The 21,470-nt window shown below is 42.0% G+C and overlaps 1 protein-coding gene across 2 annotated transcripts in view; it reads right to left on the bottom strand.

Annotated features, from left to right (window-relative positions):
• itfg1 (integrin alpha FG-GAP repeat containing 1) overlaps positions 1-21,470 on the bottom strand; it is a 258,075-nt gene that overhangs the window by 42,199 nt on the left and 194,406 nt on the right. For both annotated transcript variants that reach the window (XM_035946300.2, XM_023265997.3), the window contains exon 14: positions 18,152-18,230. In XM_035946300.2, coding sequence (XP_035802193.1) covers positions 18,152-18,230 — 79 coding nt within the window. The remainder of the gene's footprint in view (positions 1-18,151; positions 18,231-21,470) is intronic.

The raw sequence follows: 21,470 nt of genomic DNA, 5'->3' as shown, positions 1-21,470 counted from the left end.
GGAGGAGCAATGTGGTTTTCGTCCCGGCCGTGGAACTGTGGACCAGCTCTACACCCTCAGCAGGGTCCTTGAGGGTGCATGGGAGTTTGCCCAACCAGTCCACATGTGTTTTGTGGATCTGGAGAAGGCTTTCGACCGTGTCCCTCGGGGAACCCTCTGGGGAGTGCTCCGGGAGTACGGGGTAACGGACCACCTAATACAGGCTGTCCGTTCCCTGTATGACCGGTGCCAGAGCTTGGTCCGCATCTCTGGCAATAAGTCGAACTCGTTTCCAGTGAGAGTTGGACTCCGCCAGGGCTGCCCTTTGTCACCGATTCTGTTCATAATTTTTATGGACAGAATATCTAGGCGCAGCCAGGGTGTTGAGGGGGTCCGGTTTGGTGACCTCAGGATTCCGTCACTGCTTTACGCGGATGATGTGGTCCTGTTGGCTTCATCATGCCAGGACCTCCAACTCTCACTGGATCGGTTCGCAGCCGAGGGTGAAGCGGTTGGGATGAGGATCATCACCTCCAAATCCGAGTCCATGGTCCTCAGCCGGAAAAGGGTGGACTGCACTCTCCGGGTCAGGGATGAGGTCCTGCCCCAAGTGGAGGAGTTTAAGTACCTCGGGGTCTTGTTCACGAGTGAGGGAAGGATGGAGCGAGAGATCGACCGGCGGATTGCTATGGCCTCCGCAGTAATGCGGGCGCTGTACAGGTCCGTCGTGGTAAAGAGGGAGCTGAGCCAAAAGGCGAAGCTCTCAATTTACTGGTCGATCTACGTTCCTACCCTCACCTATGGTCACGAGTTTTGGGTAGTGACCGAAAGAACAAGATCGCGGGTACAAGCGGCTGAAATGAGTTTCCTCCGCAGGGTGGCTGGGCTCTCCCTTAGAGATAGGGTGAGAAGCTCGGCCATCCGGGAGGATCTCAGAGTAGAGCCGCTGCTCCTCCGCGTAGAGAGGAGCCAGATGAGGTGGCTCGGGCATCTAATTAGGATGCCCCCCGGACGCCTCCCCGGTGAGGTGTTTAGGGCACGTCCCACTGGGAGGAGGACCCGGGGAAGACCCAGGACACGCTGGAGAGACTATGTCTCCCAGCTGGCCTGGGAACGCCTTGGGGTCCCCCGGGAGGAGCTAGATGATGTGGCCGGGGAGAGGGAGGTCTGGGCTTCCCTCCTAAAGCTGCTGCCCCCGCGACCCGACCCGGACCAGCGGTAGAAGATGGATGGATGGATGGATGGTTTCTGAGAACCCCACCTCTTGGCCTGAAAGACTGCCCTGGGTTGAGTATGCACATGATTCTCTGTCTAACTCTTCCTCCGGTTTATCCCCTTTTCAGTGCTCTCTTGGCTATCGGCCTCCCCTGTTTCCTTCCCAGGAGGAAGAGATTAACATTCCGTCTGTGCACTCCCTGATTCGACGGATGCAAGGAACCTGGAGGCGGGCAAGACAGGCTCTTTTGCATTCCGTCCAAAAGATGGAGAATCAGGCCAATCGTCATCAGAGGCCCGCTCCCGATTACCGGCCAGGCCAGAAGGTTTGGCTCCGGGCAAAAGATATCCCTCTTCGAGTGGAGTCCAGGAAACTGGCACCTCGCTTCATCGGGCCTTTCGAAGTGGATCACATGGTCAACGCTAGTTCGATACGTCTTCGTTTACCTCCCTCCATGAAAATCCACCCCACATTTCATGTGTCTGAACTGAAACCTGTTGTGGAGAGTGTTTTGGCCCTCCCTGTCCGTCCCCCTCCTCCACCCAGGGTCATCAATGGAGCCCCGGCTTACACTGGGAGACGTTTGTTGGATGCTCGGCGACGGGGCCGGGTGCTTCAGTTCCTAGTGGACTGGGAGGGATATGGTCCAGAGGAGAGGAGTTGGGTTCCCCGTACTCGGATTCTCGCGAAGACTCTGATCTCTGACTTTGTCCGTCGTCATCCGAACCACCCTGTTCGGGCACCTGGAGGTGCAGCTGCCAGGCCTAGATAGTGCCCTCTCCCTCTTTTCTCCGCCTCTTTTTCCTTTTTAGGTTTGTCAGCAGTGCAGTTGCAGCGGCAGGTGTCTCTCATTGACAGTCATCATCAGCTGGTGCAGGAGCAGGTGCAGAGTTGCCAATCAAGCTCCACTCTCACCACAATATAACCAGATGCCACTCACCTCTCAGCGCCGGATTGTGACACAGCCATCCCGGTTCCACCTGCTCCTGCTTCAATTCTTCCTGGTTTCCTCGTCACCTCCAGTATCCTGTTCCGTTCAGCGTTCTGGAAATACTCACCTGTGCCGTTCTCCTCCATCCTGGTGTCCATTGTAACAATTCTGAAACCATGCTAGAGGCCCTGTTAAATTGTAACTATAAAGTGCAGGACATGTCTCTAACCTGGTGATATTTTGCACAAATAATGAGAACTAGGATTAAAAACAAAGTGCAGTTCAGGCAAATAGGAATGCTTTTAGTTTGTCAGGTATTTGGTCATAAATCAAAGAACTGACCTGCAATGATGTTACAAAAAATATAGTGGGCCACCAAAATCATCATTCACTGCAACATGAATGTGTCTTTCAAATTTGATGGCCCTGTATCCAGTAGTTACTGAGTAGCAAATGTGAAAATCACGGTGGTGCTACAGGAAATATCAGGTGATGACTAAAGCCATTTCATTCATCCTCTGGGAACCATAAATTAGCCATGATCTCAATGTTATGCAAAAGAAGAGTGGCAAATGTGATACTCTGTCTCTCAAATCATAGTGCAGGGCTACCAGAATGCACTGCATGGTTGCTTACATAGATAATGGAGGAAATAGTAGATCTGTGGACATCTGTCATACAGAGCATCATACATTAAGATACATACAAGCACTTCATGCATTGAAACCCTGGGATTTTTGGAGGTCAACAGGTCCACAGACAGGCAGACATTAGTCGCAAATTGAAAGTTTAAGAGTGTCCGGACAATTTATAGCATCTATAAACTGCCCTAGAAAGATTAAAGGGCGAAAAGAGAAAAAAGATAGAGGGCTGGAGGACTGATGTGGAAGAGAAAAAATATACAGGAAGAGGGACAGAGAAGGGAAGTGAATGAGTGAAAAACAGCAAAGAGAAACAACATGCTAAACCTGATCAATAGTAATTCTCCTTGTCTCTGTGGACAGTTACCTCTCATCCTGCTTTTTTCCATCCACTCCGAGATTTCCTTCTGAGGAGAGAGGTCTCCTCATCAGTTCTGATCTCTCTGCACTCCCATCTCTTATCTATATCTTTTGTTCCACCCTCGTTTTCACTCCTATCATTTTCTCCTTGCAACTCTACTCTCTGCTTTCAACTCTGTCCTCTGAACCCTCTCATTTTCTCCCCTTTCAACCCTTTCATTTCTCTCATCCACCTACTCTCGTATATTCCTCACATCTTGCGAAATCTCCCTGTGGATTCAAGACTATCTTCTATATACTGTGAAATAAAATTATTTGATAATAGGGTGACACTTGCTGTTGACCTGATGAGGTCTCGGAGAACAGGGGTATACTGTGACCATAGTATGATGTCAAACGCAATAGGCTGGCTTTTAAGACTCTGCTTGGGGCATCAGCATGATGCAGCAAAAAGCAATGTGAATAGCTTCAAGTGAATGTAGAGTGCAATACAGTTCAGTACTCAGCTGCTATTCCATCATTTTCAGTTGTTTTGGATTTTTGAATGTTTAAAAGGTAAAGATATGATCAATATGTTTGTGGATTAGTTGCTGCAGGTAAGCGTATGTTTTTAAAGGTTATGTTTGCATGTGCAATAAGTGTATGCACTGTGTGTGTGTGTGTGTGTGTGTGTGTGTGTGTGTGTGTGTGTGTGTGTGTTAGAAAGAGTGAGCCACTGCTAATCCCCTGAACTCATTAGCTTAATTGGGCAGTCTGCAGAGAGCTCCACATTGAACTGGGCATGTTATGAATCTCTTCCCATGAGTATTCAATCCTTTTTTTCTCTGTCCTCCCTCCTCCTGTTACTCTCTTTCAAATGTCCTCCCTTGATTCCTTTCTCCCATGTTTCCTGAAAAATCTGTGGCATCGCAGACACACTTACACTGAATGGACACAACTAACTTCCTGGAGTTGTTACCACTCTTTCTTCATGCCCATTACAACATTCAATTTCCAACTTAGTGGCTCTAACTAACGACGGGTTCAAAGAAGCCAGTGTAATGACAGACGATGGGCATTGACAATAGCTCAATTTCCATCCAAGTATAATTGTGAGTGACAGGGTACCAAATCTGAAATCTAAAATGAAATGGTACAATCCAGCAATCAACATTTTATTTGACAAAAGAATTATTATCTTAGGCTTCTCAATGTACTTTAATACTTTGAAAAGCTATTTATAAAATAGTTGCTCAACAACATCCCAAAAAAGCTGTGCATACCATCGATTACAGCTGTGATACTAAGGCCATTAACCTAATTTAATAAAAATGAATACATGCACAAAATAACCTACGCTTGCAGGCTGGTACTGGGGCCTAAGCAGCTGATGCAGCTCATGACCACAAACCTGAGATCCTTCCAGGTATGCATTGATTTCCAATAACCAGACAGCATCTGATGTGTTGGCTTTAAGTCTGGTTATTCTCCCATAAAAATCGCAGTGGCCATTTTCCTAAATCGGACTTTGTAACATTTCTTTTCACTTTCAACTTAGCAATAGTCTGAACTGCATACAGACACATGAGCTGTCACACAGAGTCACAGATTACACTCTACAGTAAATGTTTTGTTACGTAGCCGTAGTTCTCAGGGATTTTTCACTTCATGGTTGCGCAATAGGTTGTTTACAGGAGTGGCAATGGGCAAATGACATGAAATGAAAACACATTTTAAGGTAGCATAAGTTGCTGTGATCTGATAAATTGTCATTTCACGTGAATTTCGAAAATTTAGGAAACAATAAATAAACTAATTAAACAATATCAGCAATACAGTCGGAAGATTTGGGCTATTTACCGATAATCATTTAATTGATGTAACATTGTATAATAGGACTTTATGAGTGGCCTTTGTTTCCTCAGATATATTGCAGCACCTCATTTGCGGGCATGTTTAAAGATTCAGTTCACCTAAAATACTACAAAATTAAATTACTATCAGAAACTAATTTCTTTTGTCTTCATTTGAATATTTGATAGTGTGGTGTCAAACCAAGTCACAGATTAAAACTGCAGTTAATATCATTTGTTACACAGTGGGCGGTCCTGAGCTACAGTCACAGCTGTCAGGATATTTTTATTTATCTGTTAAAATGTGGCTCAGTGGTTAGTACTGTCGCCTTGCAGCTAGAAGATCCCTGGTTAGCGTCCTGGCCTGGGATCTTTCTGTCTGGAGTTTGCATGTTCTTCCTGCATGGGTTTTCTCCATGTTCTCCGGCTTCCTCCCACAGTCCAACAACATGCTGAGGTAAATTGGTAATTCTAAATGAAGGTCAATGTGAGTGTGATTGTTTGTCTGTACATGTAGCCCTGTGCTAGACTGGTGACCTGTCCAGATGTCCCCTCGCTTCACCCTAAGTCAGCTGGGATAGACTCCAGCCCCCCACAACCCAATGGATGTTGGCAAAGTAGCTGTGACATTATCACACATGGAAAATAATTTTCACGGTGTAGGAAATCATAAATAAACTAGACTAGTGGGTAGTTGGACAACTCCTTAAGGTTATTAGTTTAGATTTAGTCTTATGTTCATTAGTATATTATTAAGCTATTATCACACAACACATGATTTACTGTCCAAACTTGTGCATATGACAAATGTCGCATGTGTGCTGTGGCTCTGTCTGTTAATGTGGTGGGTATATCTGAATGAAGCTGTGAGGAAGATTAATGTACATATGACCTACGTCTGAATGACGGAATGCTGTCACTTTTTACAGACTGATGAAGCAACAATGGTACATATCCCATGTCTGTAAATTTCTTTATGTATCAATGCAATTTGGAAGTCTAAAGCTGTACAAACAGTAAGTTGCAGAAAAGTCTCTGCCATAATAAAACACAAAGCAAAAAGAACAACAACAAACAAACAGATAGTAGCCTTAGGTTTTTGGATTTGTACCTTGAAGGTGTTGTAAGAATCATTTGAGATAATAATCATTTAAATAATGTGACAGTAATGTTGTCTCCTCTGTAAGGTGAAACTCTTGGGTGAACAGACTAATGAGCTGTTATGCAGATCTTTAGGATCGCCACTCCGCAAATTGGGTTTGTTCCATATATTCCTGAACTTACAAGGGGGTGGCAGGAAAGTTTTTCCTATTGGCTTTTCATTCCTACCTGTATAAAAAAGTCTGTTGTTTGATTTATGCTACTTTGATTTGGACTTGATTTAACATATTTTATTAGTTATTCTTTGAATATTATAATTTATCAGAGAATGTGATCATCATTTACAGAAGGAGGGTGAGGAGAGTTTAACCTCTAATTATGTTATTTCTTTGCTGTCATCACTTCTTGTACTGTCATACAGACAGAAATAACTTTTATTTTCTGTTACCTTGAAAAGAAGGCTATTTGTTTTCCAATTGATCATTAGTGTGCAATTCACATTAAAGGTGATAATAAACGCATCTAGTTAAACACAACAACTGCCTCTGAGAATAATGTACAGAGACAGCGGTACACATTGTTTAAGGTTAAATATAAATTTAAGCTAGTGATAACAAAATCTATGGCTTCGCTTGTATTTTTGATTTTTGGTTAACATTGTGTGTTACTTCTAACACTATTCCCTGGTTGTCTGAGGATAGTTAGAGTTTGATGACCGTACGGAAGTTGGGACGTGCTCCAGTGCTTATCCAGCTCGAAGTTTACTCAACGGGTGTCCATTGAACAATAGACTAAATTTATGCCTTGTGTAGATTAGGATTGTTGTTGTCTTTTTGTTTTTCTCTTATGTTTGATTGTATCCTAAATTTTTAGCTTTAGTTTTCACATTTTAGGGCTAGAGAGTAATGCAATTTCAGTTCTCTGTATGTGTACGCATGTAGCAGAACCGACAATAAAGCTGACTTTGACTTTTGTCTAGTAGAATAGAGACAGCATTAAAAAGGTTGTTAAAGAATAACTTCAACTATTCATCTCCTCCACCCCAACCTCACCCCTTCCCCTCCCTCTCTCTGTGCCTCAGCAGGAATTAGTTGATAATGAGGTGAGGTGTTGTCACAATCACAGCCCATGCTCATCCATTCAGCCTGCTTAATAAGGGGCATCACACACCACTCTGGTACACACACACACACACACACACACACACACACACACACACACACACACACACACACACACACACACACACACACACACACACACACACACACACACACACACACACACACACACACACACACGCTGCCCCACACACAACACATACACAACACAGACTGAGGATCATGTGCAAGTTTAAACTACTGTGAGAACACATACAGTGATGGAAAAAGTTTTTGGACACCCCATGCATTTGCATGTATATTGCATTAAGAATCACTCTTAGGTGCACTCTTCAAGTGCAATTTCTTTTAGAACAATCACAGTCATAATGCTAAACAAATCCCAAAAAGCCATTAAAAACTTAAAATTGATTGGTTCCATAAAAATAAGAAATTCTGAGTATTGGGTTATTTTGGTAGAATTTAATTTTGATAGTTTTTCATGAAAAATATAACAAATAATAAACAAAAAAACATTGTATTTGGTTGTGTCTGTCTTATGCAACCACACCTTTTGACACACAGAAAAGATTTTTCCACAAATATTTCATGATAATATTTGAGATTGGGGAAAATTTTAAGGGTGTCCGAAAACATTTTTTCCACCACTGTACATGTTGCAGTATTACTACAGTGTTGCTGATGACCTTTACCTGTCAGATAAAAGGGCGACATTATCACTGTATCATTCCTGCATGTGCAGTGAGCCTCTCAGGTACAGTATCTAAGATCATTCTACTTCTTCTCCTGTCTTCTTCAAAAATATTCTACTTCTCTAGTTAAACTTTTGTTATATCTATGCTATATTTAATAACTTCCCCTCCTTTCTCTCCTCTCTCCTCTTTTCAGCTCCATTCAGATATTGTGCCTCCTTGGCCCTTGTCTCTATCTCTCAGCATTTTATGATCTCTCCTTTTCATCCCGCTCTCTTTCCCTTTCAGGAGGGTGAAGGGTAAGTGAAGATCGTTGGGCCCCAGCGGAGAGGACCAGACATTGTGGGCGTGTGTGGTTATAAGTGTGTGTGTATGTGTGTGTGTTTGTGTGCGTCCCATCATTGCTCATCTCTGGCAGGCTCGCTAGCTGTTGCCCAAGCTATAAGCTGCAGAATAAATACACTTTAAATCACCACACATAGACACAGGCAGTCTGCTCCCTGGCAGCACTTCCCTGCTGCTGTTAAATGAGGGGTCTGGGGACTTGTGCCGGCAAAGCTTTTGGCTACTCTTGCTCTTCTCCTCTCTCTGTGCACCTCAGTCAAACACAGACTGGAAAAATAAGCTGCAGTTATGACAGACAGACTGCAATACAGACAGGATATTCTAAACAGAATGGGATTCTACTAACTGAACATAGACAACAGTAACATTTTCAGGGCATCTCAAGACTTTTTACTGGCAAAGATGTACTCCCTGACTGGATAATATGTTGTTGTAACTTCACTTACATTAAATATTAAAAGAAAAGGACAAGAGGGCCAGCCATGTTAAACTCCATTCAACACTTTACTTCCCTTCTTCTGCTACTTCTTCTTCATTACATTCAATACTGTTCCATCATCAATAGCGTCCTCTAGCAGGGTAACATAACAGCTGAATACACAACATATTTCCCCCTCTGTTTAGAGAAACACCAGGACATAAACAGTAACACCCTGCCTAATTACATCAGCAGTTAAATGAGAACATCGGTGCTCATTCAGACTGAGCTTAATTATTTCTAACCTTACAAAGATTTACCAAGATCTTTAACATTTAAACCGTAGCTCAAAAGCATGACAGAACTTTATAACCATTTAAAATCACAGTAGAAACCTATATCACAGCAGAATTCCCAACACAGTTTAGAACTTAAGTGAAGTTAACAATAAAGAAGTATAGTAACCAATAAACATAGTAACCTTGTGGCACTTCATGTATAGTAAAGCATATTGTCATTTTTTTTCATTGTTTTTTTTTTTTTTAACATTTAACCCCAAAGCCATGAGAAGAATTACTGTTCATAATCATCAAGCCACCCAGGCTTCTTTCTGACTCGAGTGGGTCTGCGAGTGTCATTGTCAGGTGGTTTCGCAGAGATCTGCCCAGGCTCTGGAGCAGCATCACCTGCAATCATCAGTGGCAGTTTCTGGTACCAAGGACGTACGTGGAAGATGGACGTACATGGAATGGCACTCACCTGAGTGTCATTCCATGTACGTCCATCTTCGAGCACATAAGGACTTGAGGCAGCCCTCCGTACCACCCTGGTAGGCGAGTGAAACTTTGACAGTCCTTTGTTGACATGGAAGGGCTTCCTTACTCTGATTAAACTTCCCTCTTTGATCCATGGTAACTGTGCACCTCTCCTTATATCTGTGTGGGCTTTTGATGTATTCTGTTTGGCAGTGACATGACTACGCAGCTGATTCTCTGGGAGTGGAATGTGCTTACTTGCTGGGCCAATGTTCACTTTTGTGCACATTTTCCTGTTGAACATGTGCTCATATGGTGACACCCCCGTGGTGCTATGAGGAGCTGCGCAGTATGCGAGCAGGAAGTCCTGTACAAATGGTTTCCATGCTTTTCTCTCCTGTTCAGCAGTCAGTACTGTCTCTTTGAGAACGCGATTCCAGCGCTCTACAGCTCCATTTGCTTGAGGGTAATACAGAGACACGGAAGTCCGCAAACTCCCTTGAAGTGAACTAAGTGCCATTATCGCTTATAGGCTCTGTAGGGTTGCCAAACCGCGAGAACACTGGAGATAGGAAGCTGGTGATCGCTGTAGTTGTGATGGATGGAGTAAAGGCAACCTCCGGTCATGTTGTGTAGTAGTCTATCATTTTTATGGCTAGTGACAATCCCAATTCGCTGACTCAGACGGTCCAACAATGTCAAATCCCATTTTCTGCCATAGTGGGATAGCCTGAAGTGGTGCAACATGCGTTTTTGCACTTTTATCATTGATTTGGCAGGTCACACATGCACTGATTGTTTCTTGCACACAGGTGTCCATGCCTGGCCACCAGTATTTGCTTAGTGCGCACAACACCTTGATGTGTTTCATGTACTAGGTCCACCAGCTGCTTTCTCAGAGTCACAGGTACTAAAAGCGTCAGTGAGGGCCCCTGTATACTGTCATATCTTGTACTGACAGCTCCTCTCTGATAGCAAAGTAAGGCCTGAAAGCAGCAGGTAGGAATTTTGGAGTTCTATGCCACCCACTCTTCATCTGTGCTCTTAAGGCCGTAAGCTCAGGGCACATCTTACATGCTACAGCGAAGAGCTTTCATTTCAGTATCCAACAGGGCCACAAGTTCAGGCTCTGTCACTGGTTCCGCATTCTCTTCCAAGGAGAGAGGTAGCTTGGAGAGACAGTCAGCAGCATGGTTTTGTGCACCAGTATGGTACACCATGTCATATGTGAAGTACATGAGTCTGGCTGACCATCGAGCAATACGCATTCCTGCACATCCAAGGCCTTTAGTGGCCAACAGCATAGTTAGGGCCTGGTGGTCTGTGCGCAGTGTAAATCTAACCGACCATAAAAAGGTCCTCCATTTTTCCACTGCCCATACGCAGGCTAACGCCTCCTTTTCCACAATAGAGTACTTCTGTTCTGTAGGCATAAGTGAACGTGAAGCAAATGTAACTGTACGTTCTGCTTTGCCAGGGTGTATTTGGGTCAGTACGGCCCCTAGACCATAGTCTGATGCGTCTGTAGACACAAGGGTAGGAAGGCGAGGATCGAAGACAGACAGTGCTGAGCTGTTCATAATATGAGTCTTCACTGACTTCAAAGCTTGATTGTGCCACTGCAGTCCACTGGAACGTGTCATCACGCAAGCACTTTCTCATAGGATCCACCGAGATGCATAGTTTCTCACAAATTTAGAATACCATGCTGTGAGCCCCAGAAATTTCATTTCATTTATTCATTTATTTTTAAAATGGGACAATTCGTATTGATGTACATTTTCATGTAAATATGATAGATTGTAGCCATACGGCTAATTTCCGTCTCAAGTCCCATTGGCAGATCAAAATTAGAGAACATCATAAAACCAAATGAGCACAATGTGGTAGCGTCACATGGTGCTGGAGCCTCAGTAACAGCTCTGAGATGATCCTGATCTGGTAGCAAGCCCTGAGCTGTGATAGTGTGCCCAAGGAACCGGAGTCTGGTCTGGTGGAAGTGGCACTTGTCATGGTTGAGCTGAAGGCCGGCGTCCTTAAGCGCAGTGAGCACTGCCTGCAGGTTGTTGTCATGGTCTTCTTGATCTTTTCCATAGACGATCACATCGTCCAAATAGTTTTGGACCCCTTTCTGGTCTTTATGCACCAGGGACAAGAGCTTGGAGAAGGCACTTGGAGCTGAACATAGTCCATTGGCACCCGTTTGAACCTGAAAAGTCCTTCATGTGTTATTAACACTGTCATTTCCTGGCTTTCTTCTTCCAGTAGCACCTGATGGTATGCATTTGCCAAGTCAATAGTGGAAAAAACAGTGGCTCCACGCATTTCAGAGTACAAGTCATCCATATGTGGAACAGGGTGACTGTCCATCACTATGACCTTATTTGGTTCACGTAAGTCCACACACAATCTTGGTTTACCATTCTTTCGTAGTGTGACAATGATGGGCGATACCCATGGGGAAGCATCATTTCTCTCTATCACATCCATTGCCAGCAGCCTCTCCACCTGAGGAGAGACATCCTGTCTGACAGAGAGCGAAAGCCTTCGTAGCTTTTGTTGAACAGGCTGGGCTCCCTCTTTCACTTTCACATGGTGAACAAAGCCCCTGTGACTGGTGCTGCTGTAACCTCTCTGATTATTTGCTTTACATCTGTTGCTGGAGCTGCATATGAAGAAGTCGGGGAAGTTGTATGCACTATGTTGCTGTTGTCAATACAAAGCATCAGTGCCTTGAATAAATCCAGTCCTAATAATGACTTCTGTCAGCAGGAGCTCATCAAGAAGCTGATCCAATTTATCGTCACGTTGGTGCAGAACAACCGAATCCTGAATCTGAAACGTAAAAGGCTGATTCTGATGAACAGCAATGGAAAAAAGTCCAAATACATCCATCAGATCTACGAGGACAAACAGTCGACAGGAAACAGTCTGAACGGAGTCACCACATACAATTTAGCTGCCACTGTAGTGAGTTTAAACTGCACATCAGCAGACTAGTACTGGGACTGCAGTTCTGGTGTAAGTCACTAATCTTGATGGTGGGTCAACTAGCGGCACATCAACAAAGTGCTGCTTGTAGAAATGCTCAGTAATGATAGTCACAGTAGTAGTCATAGCCTGTGTCCACAATCAGCTCAACAGGATGATAAATTGACTGCAGTGATTGTAACTGCACATTTAATTTTGTCCTCTGTCCATTCTCTAAGATCAGCAATGTATTCATTTCGAGGACGACTATGTCTCCCGCTTAAACAGTGTTTTTGTTGGATTTACATTCATGGGCAAAATGTCCTTTCTTGTTGCAGTTTCGGCAGGTGACTTTACGTGCAGGGCAGTCTGGAGCGTTGGCAAGGTGACCAGAAGATCCACATCTAAAACAGCGTTTGTCCTGTTTTTGTGCTGCTGCAGGCTTGGCAGTATCGTAGCTCCTTGTTCTGGGTTGATGTTTAAACGGCTTGGTTCTCACGACGTGCACAGGAGCCTGGGGCTCTGATGTGAGGCTCTTATGTGAAGCTCTGTGTGTGCCCAATGGCTGCCTCCACTTGACAAGCTAGCATGACAGCTTTGTCCAGTGTCAGCCTAGCATCCATCTGTACTAGCAGTCTCTCACGTACTTTTGTACAGCTAGCGTGTTCAATTAATTGATGACGTATCATTGCAAAGGTGTTTTCAGTAAACTCACAGGTGGCGGCGAGCTTATGCAGCTCACCCACGTACTCTGCTACTGTCTCATTTGGTTTCTGTTTTCTCTGTCTGAACTTATGTCGTTCAACTACGACATTTATTGCCAGGCTGAAATGTGCACGCAATGCTTCTACGGCTTCTTCGTATTTTGTACCTAAGTTCGGAAGTGTGTAGAATATCCATTGGCCTTCGGTACCCAAGCAGTGGAGAAGCATTGCAGGGATCCTCATGTCGGGCCATTTGTCCCCCTCGACGTCAATAGCAACCAGGTACGTTTGGAACATCTTCATCCACATATCAAACAGGATCACAGGTTGTCACACACATGGTAGGAACAGAGAAGGTAGACCGAAATTCGCCATCTTTGTCGCCAAATTTGTTGTAACTTCAAAAGGACGAGAGCGCCAGCCATGTTAAACGCCATTCAACACTTTACTTGTCTTCTTCTACTACTTCTTCTACACTACATTCAATGCTGTTCCACCATCAATACATAGCGCCCTCTAGCAGGGTAACATAGCAGCTGAACACACAACAAATATCAAGAGCATCGTCGCTTCACTTGAACTAGACAGACCAACTGGATCAGTGCGAAAGCTTGGATCTATACATTGTTATTTATTATATTCATAACAAGAGACATGGTTGACCAAAAGTTCCTAGGCAAATCAAACCAGGAACTTTACAGTTGTCAGTAATTTCACATCCACTTTTACTGAATAGTCATTTTGGGTCTTATCTTGATAAACATCACTTTATTTACTACACAAAGCTGATTAAGATGCTGAGTTGGAAAAGCTGGATATCATTTGTTTTTTGGTTGGCACCAAACTAAAGAGTAGATCTGCGAGCATTTTGCCCACACATCACCCACTGACATATCACTTTGTCTGAAAGTATATGAGCTTTCTATATTTTTGCATAATTATAACAGCATTCAGACTGCAGGTCCTCCAAGTACATTAAAAAAAACAATTAAACAAAAGATACAAAAATATTGCACTTGGTAATTTATTTACTAAGGAAAATGATCTAAAATTTCATATGAAGGTACTGCAAAAAGTTCTCAGACTCACATAGAAATAAGGAGGGTAACTCCCATTTTGAGGTATAACTGTATACAGTGAAGCCTTATATAGCTGTCCACTAAAACTCAAATGTTTGAAGTAATCACAGAACAAGAGGAGAGCTATTATTGTGAAAATCACAATTTGATTTGACTGCTGTGGTTTAAGTAAAACTCCACTGATTGTTATTTCACTGTTCAAAAACACATGAATATTACCTTCAAATTAGCTGCTCATCTTGGAGTTTTACCGGCTGTTGCCACTCCCAGTCCAATATATATATATATATATATATATATATATATATATATATATGTATATGTATATGTATATGTATATGTATATATATATGTATATATATTATATGTATATATATATATATATATATATATATATATATATATATATATATATATATATATATATATATATATATATATATATATATATTTATTGTTCTGGTTCTGTTTATCTACTTTTAGGACCTGTGTGAAAATTTGATTATGTTTAAGTTCATATTTATACACAAATGTTAAAAACTCTAAAGGGTTTACATACATTAACACAACATTAAGTTGACTGGGTAAGCTTCTTAACAGCATTTAGCAGTTTGCTACAGCGTTTACTTAGATATTTTTAGTCACTACCGATTCTTAATGAAAAATGTGACTCACTGAGTGCTAAATGCTCCACTATGTTTATCTGGTTTCTAACTGTGTTTATCTGCGTTTATCTGTGTTTGATGCTTGACAGGAAGCATATAGTGGGCCTTCCTTGTGAAAAGCTCTCTGCTGTGATTAAAAATGGCTCTATGAGAGAGATCAGGGGAAAACAAAACAGTGAAGTCATTGGGCTGACAGCTTAACAATGAGGTAAATCTTACTATAAAGCTCTGTGATTATTTTCTATACTGTCTGTCATGGTGAGTACCTCCTTTCTTACTCTCACATTTGTTTCACAGTGCCACATTTATACACTATTGTTCTAAAATTCTCATTATAACCACTTAAAGGGAAATCTAAACAGTGATAGCAACAGCATACAATGATATTATAGGCAATAGTGTGGTTCCAGCTTTGTGGCAACAGTTTTGTAAAGACCCTTGTTTGTTTCAGCATGACACAGCCACTATGTACACAACATGGTCTCTAGAAAAATGGGTGTTGAAGAACTTGATTAGTATAAACACAGAGCCCTCATCTGAAACACATCCAGCACCTTGGGATGAACTGGAATGCTGACCGTGAGTCGGCAAACCTCAGTAATGTTCTTGGGGCTGAATGGCAGCAAATCCCTGTAGCCTGGTTTAAAAACCTTGTTCAAAGCCTTCCAAGAGGAGTGAGGGCTGCGTGTTAATACACTTTGCAACAAGAAGAGAGATAGGAGTAATGTTTCAGTGTCACGTACTTAGCAGTAAAGAATCAGAAGCAGTAAGAAAAGGCCAATTCACGTTTCTGACTTAGTGTTACTGCAATGCTCCATGTACTGCCCAATTCTTGTGAAGCTGTTGCATAAACTGCGGTCTCTTTTTTGACTTCTTTTTCTTGCAGTTCAGACAAACACAATAAGCAAGGAAGCTCTCATGCTTTCTAAAGCGCAGAGTCCCCCTTGCCCGCATATGTCGTATGTATAGAAGTGCGTTCAGGTTAGCTGTCTGTATGCAGTCCTTGACTGTCCTGGAATAAGATGAAGGCTTAAATATTAAAAAGTGCAAACTACTTCAGTGCATAGATCTTTGGAGTATCTAACTTTAGTAGGACTCTTTAGCTGCCAGTGCCTCTGCATTCAGTGGGATTCTGTATCACTCTCCATCCTCTCTGCAGTGGGCGTAGGTGCAGGTGGCAAGAACTCTGGGAAAGTCTCTGGGCCCATTTAACTGCATATCTTAAACCAGTGGAGTGTGTGGTAGGGAATGAAACCGTGGGTAGCATTCTGCTTCGAAACAACTGAATACAGGACAACTAGTGCTGACACTTTGTCAACTCTGTGTTTTGGTTTGCACAGGCAGCACCTAACACATAAATCTGCAGCGTTTGGTAGATCACTTTTAGTGCTATTTTGCAGTCAGGAGTTCTTAGTTGTTTAATAGTGGTGAAATAATAATGATGTTGGACTGTGATCGGTCCACTCACTTTTTAAATATGTATATGCTCCAACTGTACCAACAGACAAATGAAACAATGAAATCTGACAAAATGGGATTATGCTGCACACAGGAATCCACACAGACTATATATATCTCTGACTCCAGGCTGTCAGTGCATCTTGTCCTCATCCAGTTCTTTGTCCTTCCCACAGTCTAACATCAACAAGGTTAACTGTAGCTAATATGACACAACACTGCTGTCCTCAATGTCTCATCTCTCTATGCATCTATGTTTCTCTACCTATCCTTGCTATCCTTAGCAGTCTTAAACAGCACCACCAGGGTAGCGTTCATCCACTCCTGGGTTAATGAAATTTCTGATCTTATGGTGACCCGGTGACCCTACTGTTTAGAACATAATAATCAAAGATGGAGTCATAGTGTTTTTGACTGAGAGTGATAGAATTCTAAACATACACTACCCTTCAAAAGTTTGGAGTCATCCAGGCAATTTCATGTTTTCCATGAAAACTCACATTTTTATTCATGTGCTAACATAATTGCACAATGGTTTTCTAATCATCAATTAGCCTTTCAATACCATAAGCTAACACAATGTACCATTAGAACACAGAAGTGATGGTTGCTGGAAATGATCCTCTGTACTCCTATGTAGATATTCAACTAGAAGCCAGACATTTCCAGCTAGAACAGTCATTTACCACATGAACAATGTCTAGACTGTATTACCGATTCATTTAATGTTATCTTCATTGAAAAAAATGCTTTTCTTTCAAAAATAAGGACATTTCGAAGTGACCCCAAACATTTGAATGGTGGAGTAATTTATAACAGGGCGAAATGTGAACAAATCCTAAAGTGTTCTACCGTGTTTGTTTTAAAATTAGAAAACAAACCAGATGCTGACAGATCGAGGCAACAGTAATGAAAGAACCATTTGTTGAGAACTCATGAAGCAGGGTTTCACTTCCGGCACTCGTAACTAGATCCATGTATGATTACTACCCTTTATGTGTCAAAATAAGGCATAAATATAAAGAGAGCTACAGGTGATCCAGCATGACTAAAACAAGAAACAAACAAGCAGCAGACTCACAGGTCTTGTGACTCTGATGTTTTTGAGAAAGATGTGCACCTTGTAATCAAATCAAAAGCAAATAAAAATAAAACAGGAAGCTACAGTTTGTTGAGTTTAGCTTCAGTGAGGGAAGCACTTCAGAGGGAAAAAAGCCCCCAAGTGCTTTGCAAGCTATTACAGTGTTATTAGTGATATTAGTCTTACATAAACTATGAGAAACCTGTATCCCACAGACAGTGCTACTGCTGTAATTCCAGATTCTGTAATTGATCAATTGATCTGCTAATCTTGGACACACAACTTAAAACTAAATTATGTAATTAAATATTAGTGAATAATACTTTTTCTATACCCAAAGATATATAACTGATTTTTTACAGGTTCAAATGTATGACGTAAATGTAAGACATAAAGCTTTTAACAAGGTCTAAACTATCTGTAGAATGGATTAATGTGAACTGTATACACACTCTAGAAGTATATTTTTGCCTATACTTTAGTTGCCTTTTCTACTGCAGCCTTTGACTTTGAGGCATAGGGGCTGTTTTCATTTATATAAAGAGAAAGTGAGAAAATAAAATCAATATGTCCTTTTTCTTTTTATTTTCTACTTTCTCAAAATCATCCAAAGTCAGACCTGTGGTGTTCAGCCAGATGAAGGCCTCATGTCATTGTTAGGAGGTTAAGTTATTAATATATCTGTATAAAATCTCAGGCAATGCCACTTTCATAAAAATAAATGTCTGTGGCTAACGTCTATCACTAACCAGAGTTGTTTAGCATTAGCAGCAAAAGATAGAAAGATAAAAGCAAGTATTTACCTGAGGCATTTTTCAGGTAGCCATTGGAATCCAATGTGGTGTACATGACATAGGGACCAGGCTGGTTCACACCAAAAGGCTGTAAAACACACACATACACACACACACACACACACACACACACACACACACACACACACACACACACACACACACACACACACACACACACACACACACACACACACACACACATGCGGACATGAATAGAAGCTGACTAATTTTGACATTTTGCAAAATATTTACACTGAGCTGTCTGTTGGTGAGATTGAAAGAGGACAGAGGGAAACAAGAAGGGAGGGGTGAAACAGAGAGTGGGCAAAAAGATGGACGGGCACTTCAGTGACCTTGAGCAGTTTTTTAGTTTTATTTTTACTAGGTGACATGGAATAGGTCTGACCTAGCTGGCTTGAATCTGATGGAGCATAAATGAGTGTGATGCTTGTGTGTTTGTGTGCCTGCGTGGTTGGATACTTACCTCTTGTCTTATTTCTTCATTATAAGGATGACAGCTAATGAAGAGATCTATTGAGCCATCCTTCGCTTTACATTAGCTAATCATGAGCCTGTTACACACACATGCACGCTACAAGAGGGACTTGCCCCTTGATGCTGTGACACTCAGCGGTTGGGGTGAGAGAGGAATAGAAATGAGGTCAAAAAAAGAAAGAGAGTGAGATGAGAAGGCCACAGAGGATCAGACTTGTGGGCTGGAAAAAAGACAGAGGAAGAGAGGTGTGACTAAGAAGAAGAGGAGCGGGAGAATGAAATGAAAAGATGGAGGTTGATGGATGGGAGTGGAGGGGAGTAGAAACAGCCACAAGCTCCACTCGTCTACTGCATTCATCATCCCTTTCAGTTAGACGACAAGCGGGTGGAAAAGCAGACAGACAGAAAACCAAAACAACCAGCAGCCTCTTGTTGATGTCAAAGCTAATGTTTTTGCAAAGGGCTTTCCACCAGTGAGAAGTTGTGTAAGGAGTGATTCTACAGGCTGCTTTATTTCTGTTTTTTTCATTTTTTTGGTCTGTCCACCTACATTTGATGAGTAGTCATTAGCGTTTTTGGATAAATAAAGAGTGCTTATAGCTACATCCTCAATAGTTCAGCTGCTTTTACCTCAAAACCAAATTCATGGCATGTTTTCAGTGTAAAACCTTGGACTGCATTCAGAACGATACAGGTCAAACACAGCTTGGGGGTCTAGTGAGTCGCTGTGCATCAGCTAACATTGCATGACAGGCAGATTTAAAGACAGTGATTTTTAAAAAATCATTTAGCCTACTTGCCACAAAAGTGTAAAAATCACGGAAAGGGTAGACACAGTGCTAGACAACCTAAAAATGTATTTATCTGGAAATTATTAAATGATATTCAGTGCAATTATCAAGTTCAGCAGTGAAATGTAGGAGCTTCTCCTACAGTAACAGTGGGAAGCAGGATTAGAGCTTTATTACTCCACCAAGGAATGCAGTGGACTTACACACGTGGACAAAATTGTTGTTACCCCTTGGTAAATGAAAGAAAAACCCACAATGGTCACAGAAATAATTTGAATCTGACAAAAATAATAATAAATAAAAATTCTATGAAAATTAACCAATGAAAATCAGACATTGCTTGTTGAACCGTGGTTCAACAAAATTATTTTTAAAAATAAACTCATGAAACAGGCCTGGGCAAAAATGATGGTACCCCTAGAAAAGACTGAAAATAATGTGACCATAGGGACATGTTCAATCAAGGTGTGTCCTCTAATTAGCATCACAGGTGTCTACAAACTTGTAATCAGTCAGTCAGCCTATTTATAGGGTTACAGTAGTCACTGTGCTGTTTGGTGACATGGTGTGTACCACACTAAACATGGACCACAGGAAGCGAAGAAGACAGTTGTCTCAGGAGATTAGAAAGAAAATTATAGACCAGCATGTTAAAGGTAAAGGCTATAAGACCATCTCCAAGCAGCTTGATGTTCCTGTGACTACAGTTGCACATATTATTCAGAAATGTAAGATCCATGGGACTGTACCCAGCCTCCCTAGACGTGGCTGCAGGAGAAAAATTGATGACAAATGGAAGAGAGGGATAATACGAATGGTAACAAAAGAGCCCAGAACAACCTCTAAAGACATTAAAGGTGAACTCCAAGGTCAAGGTACATCAGTGTCAGATCGCACCATCAATTGTTGTTTGAGCCAAAGTGGACTTCATGGGAGATGACCAAGGAGGACACCATTGTTTAAAACAAATCATAAAAAAGCCAGACTGGAATTTGCCAAGCTGCACGTTGACAAGCCACAAAGCTTCTGGGAGAATTTCCTATGGATGGACGAGACAAAACTGGAACTTTTTGGCAAGGCATCAGCTCTATGTTCACAGATGCAAAAATGAAGCATATCAAGAAAAGAACACTGTCCCTACTGTGAAACATGGAGGAGGCTCTGTTATGTTCTGGGGCTGCTTTGCTGCATCTGGCACAGGGTGTCTTGAATCTCTGCAGGGTACAATGAAATCTCATGACTATCAAGGTATTCTAGAGAGAAATGTGCTGCCCAGTGTCAGAAAGCTTGGTCTCAGTCACAGGTCATGGGTCTTGCAACAGGATAATGACCCAACACACACAGCTAAAAACAGCCAAGAATGGCTAAGAGGAAAACACTGGACTATTCTGAAGTGGCCTTCTATGAGCCCTGATCTAAATCCTATTGAACATCTGTGGAAGGGGCTGAAACATGCCGTCTGGAGAAGGCACCCTTCAAACCTGAGACAACTGGAGCAGTCTGCTCATGAGGAGGGGCCCAAAATACCTGCTGAGAGGTGCAGAAGTCTCATTGACAGTTACAGAAATGGTTTGATTGCAGTTATTGCCTCAAAAGATTGTGTAACAAAATATTAAGTTAAGGGTACCATCATTTTTGTCAAGGCCTGTTTCATGAGTTTATTTTTTAAAATAATTCTGTTGAACCACGGTTCGAAAGCAATGTCTGATTTTCATTGGTTAATTTTCATAGAATTTTTTATTTATTATTACTTTTGTCATATTCAAATTATTTCTGTGACCATTGTGGGTTTTTCTTTCATTAACCGAGGGGTACCAACAATTTTGTCCACGTGTGTATGTGACGATGGGGGTACGTTTGCCCTTCAGTTAATCTGTGAATCTGTCTGTGGGCATCATTACTCATAAACAGAATAACGGATTTGGATGAAATTTCAGGGAAGGTCAGAAATGACACAGCTGATTAGATTTTGGCAGTGATGCTGCTTATAGTCTGGATCCATGGATTTATTAAAGATTTCTGTATCATTGCGAGATAGC

The sequence above is a fragment of the Amphiprion ocellaris genome, chromosome 1 (genome assembly GCF_022539595.1).
Source record: "Amphiprion ocellaris isolate individual 3 ecotype Okinawa chromosome 1, ASM2253959v1, whole genome shotgun sequence".
Taxonomy (NCBI): domain Eukaryota; kingdom Metazoa; phylum Chordata; class Actinopteri; family Pomacentridae; genus Amphiprion; species Amphiprion ocellaris.
The sequence above is the reverse complement of the archived record's forward strand: the minus strand, read 5'-3'. Positions and strand labels throughout refer to the sequence as shown.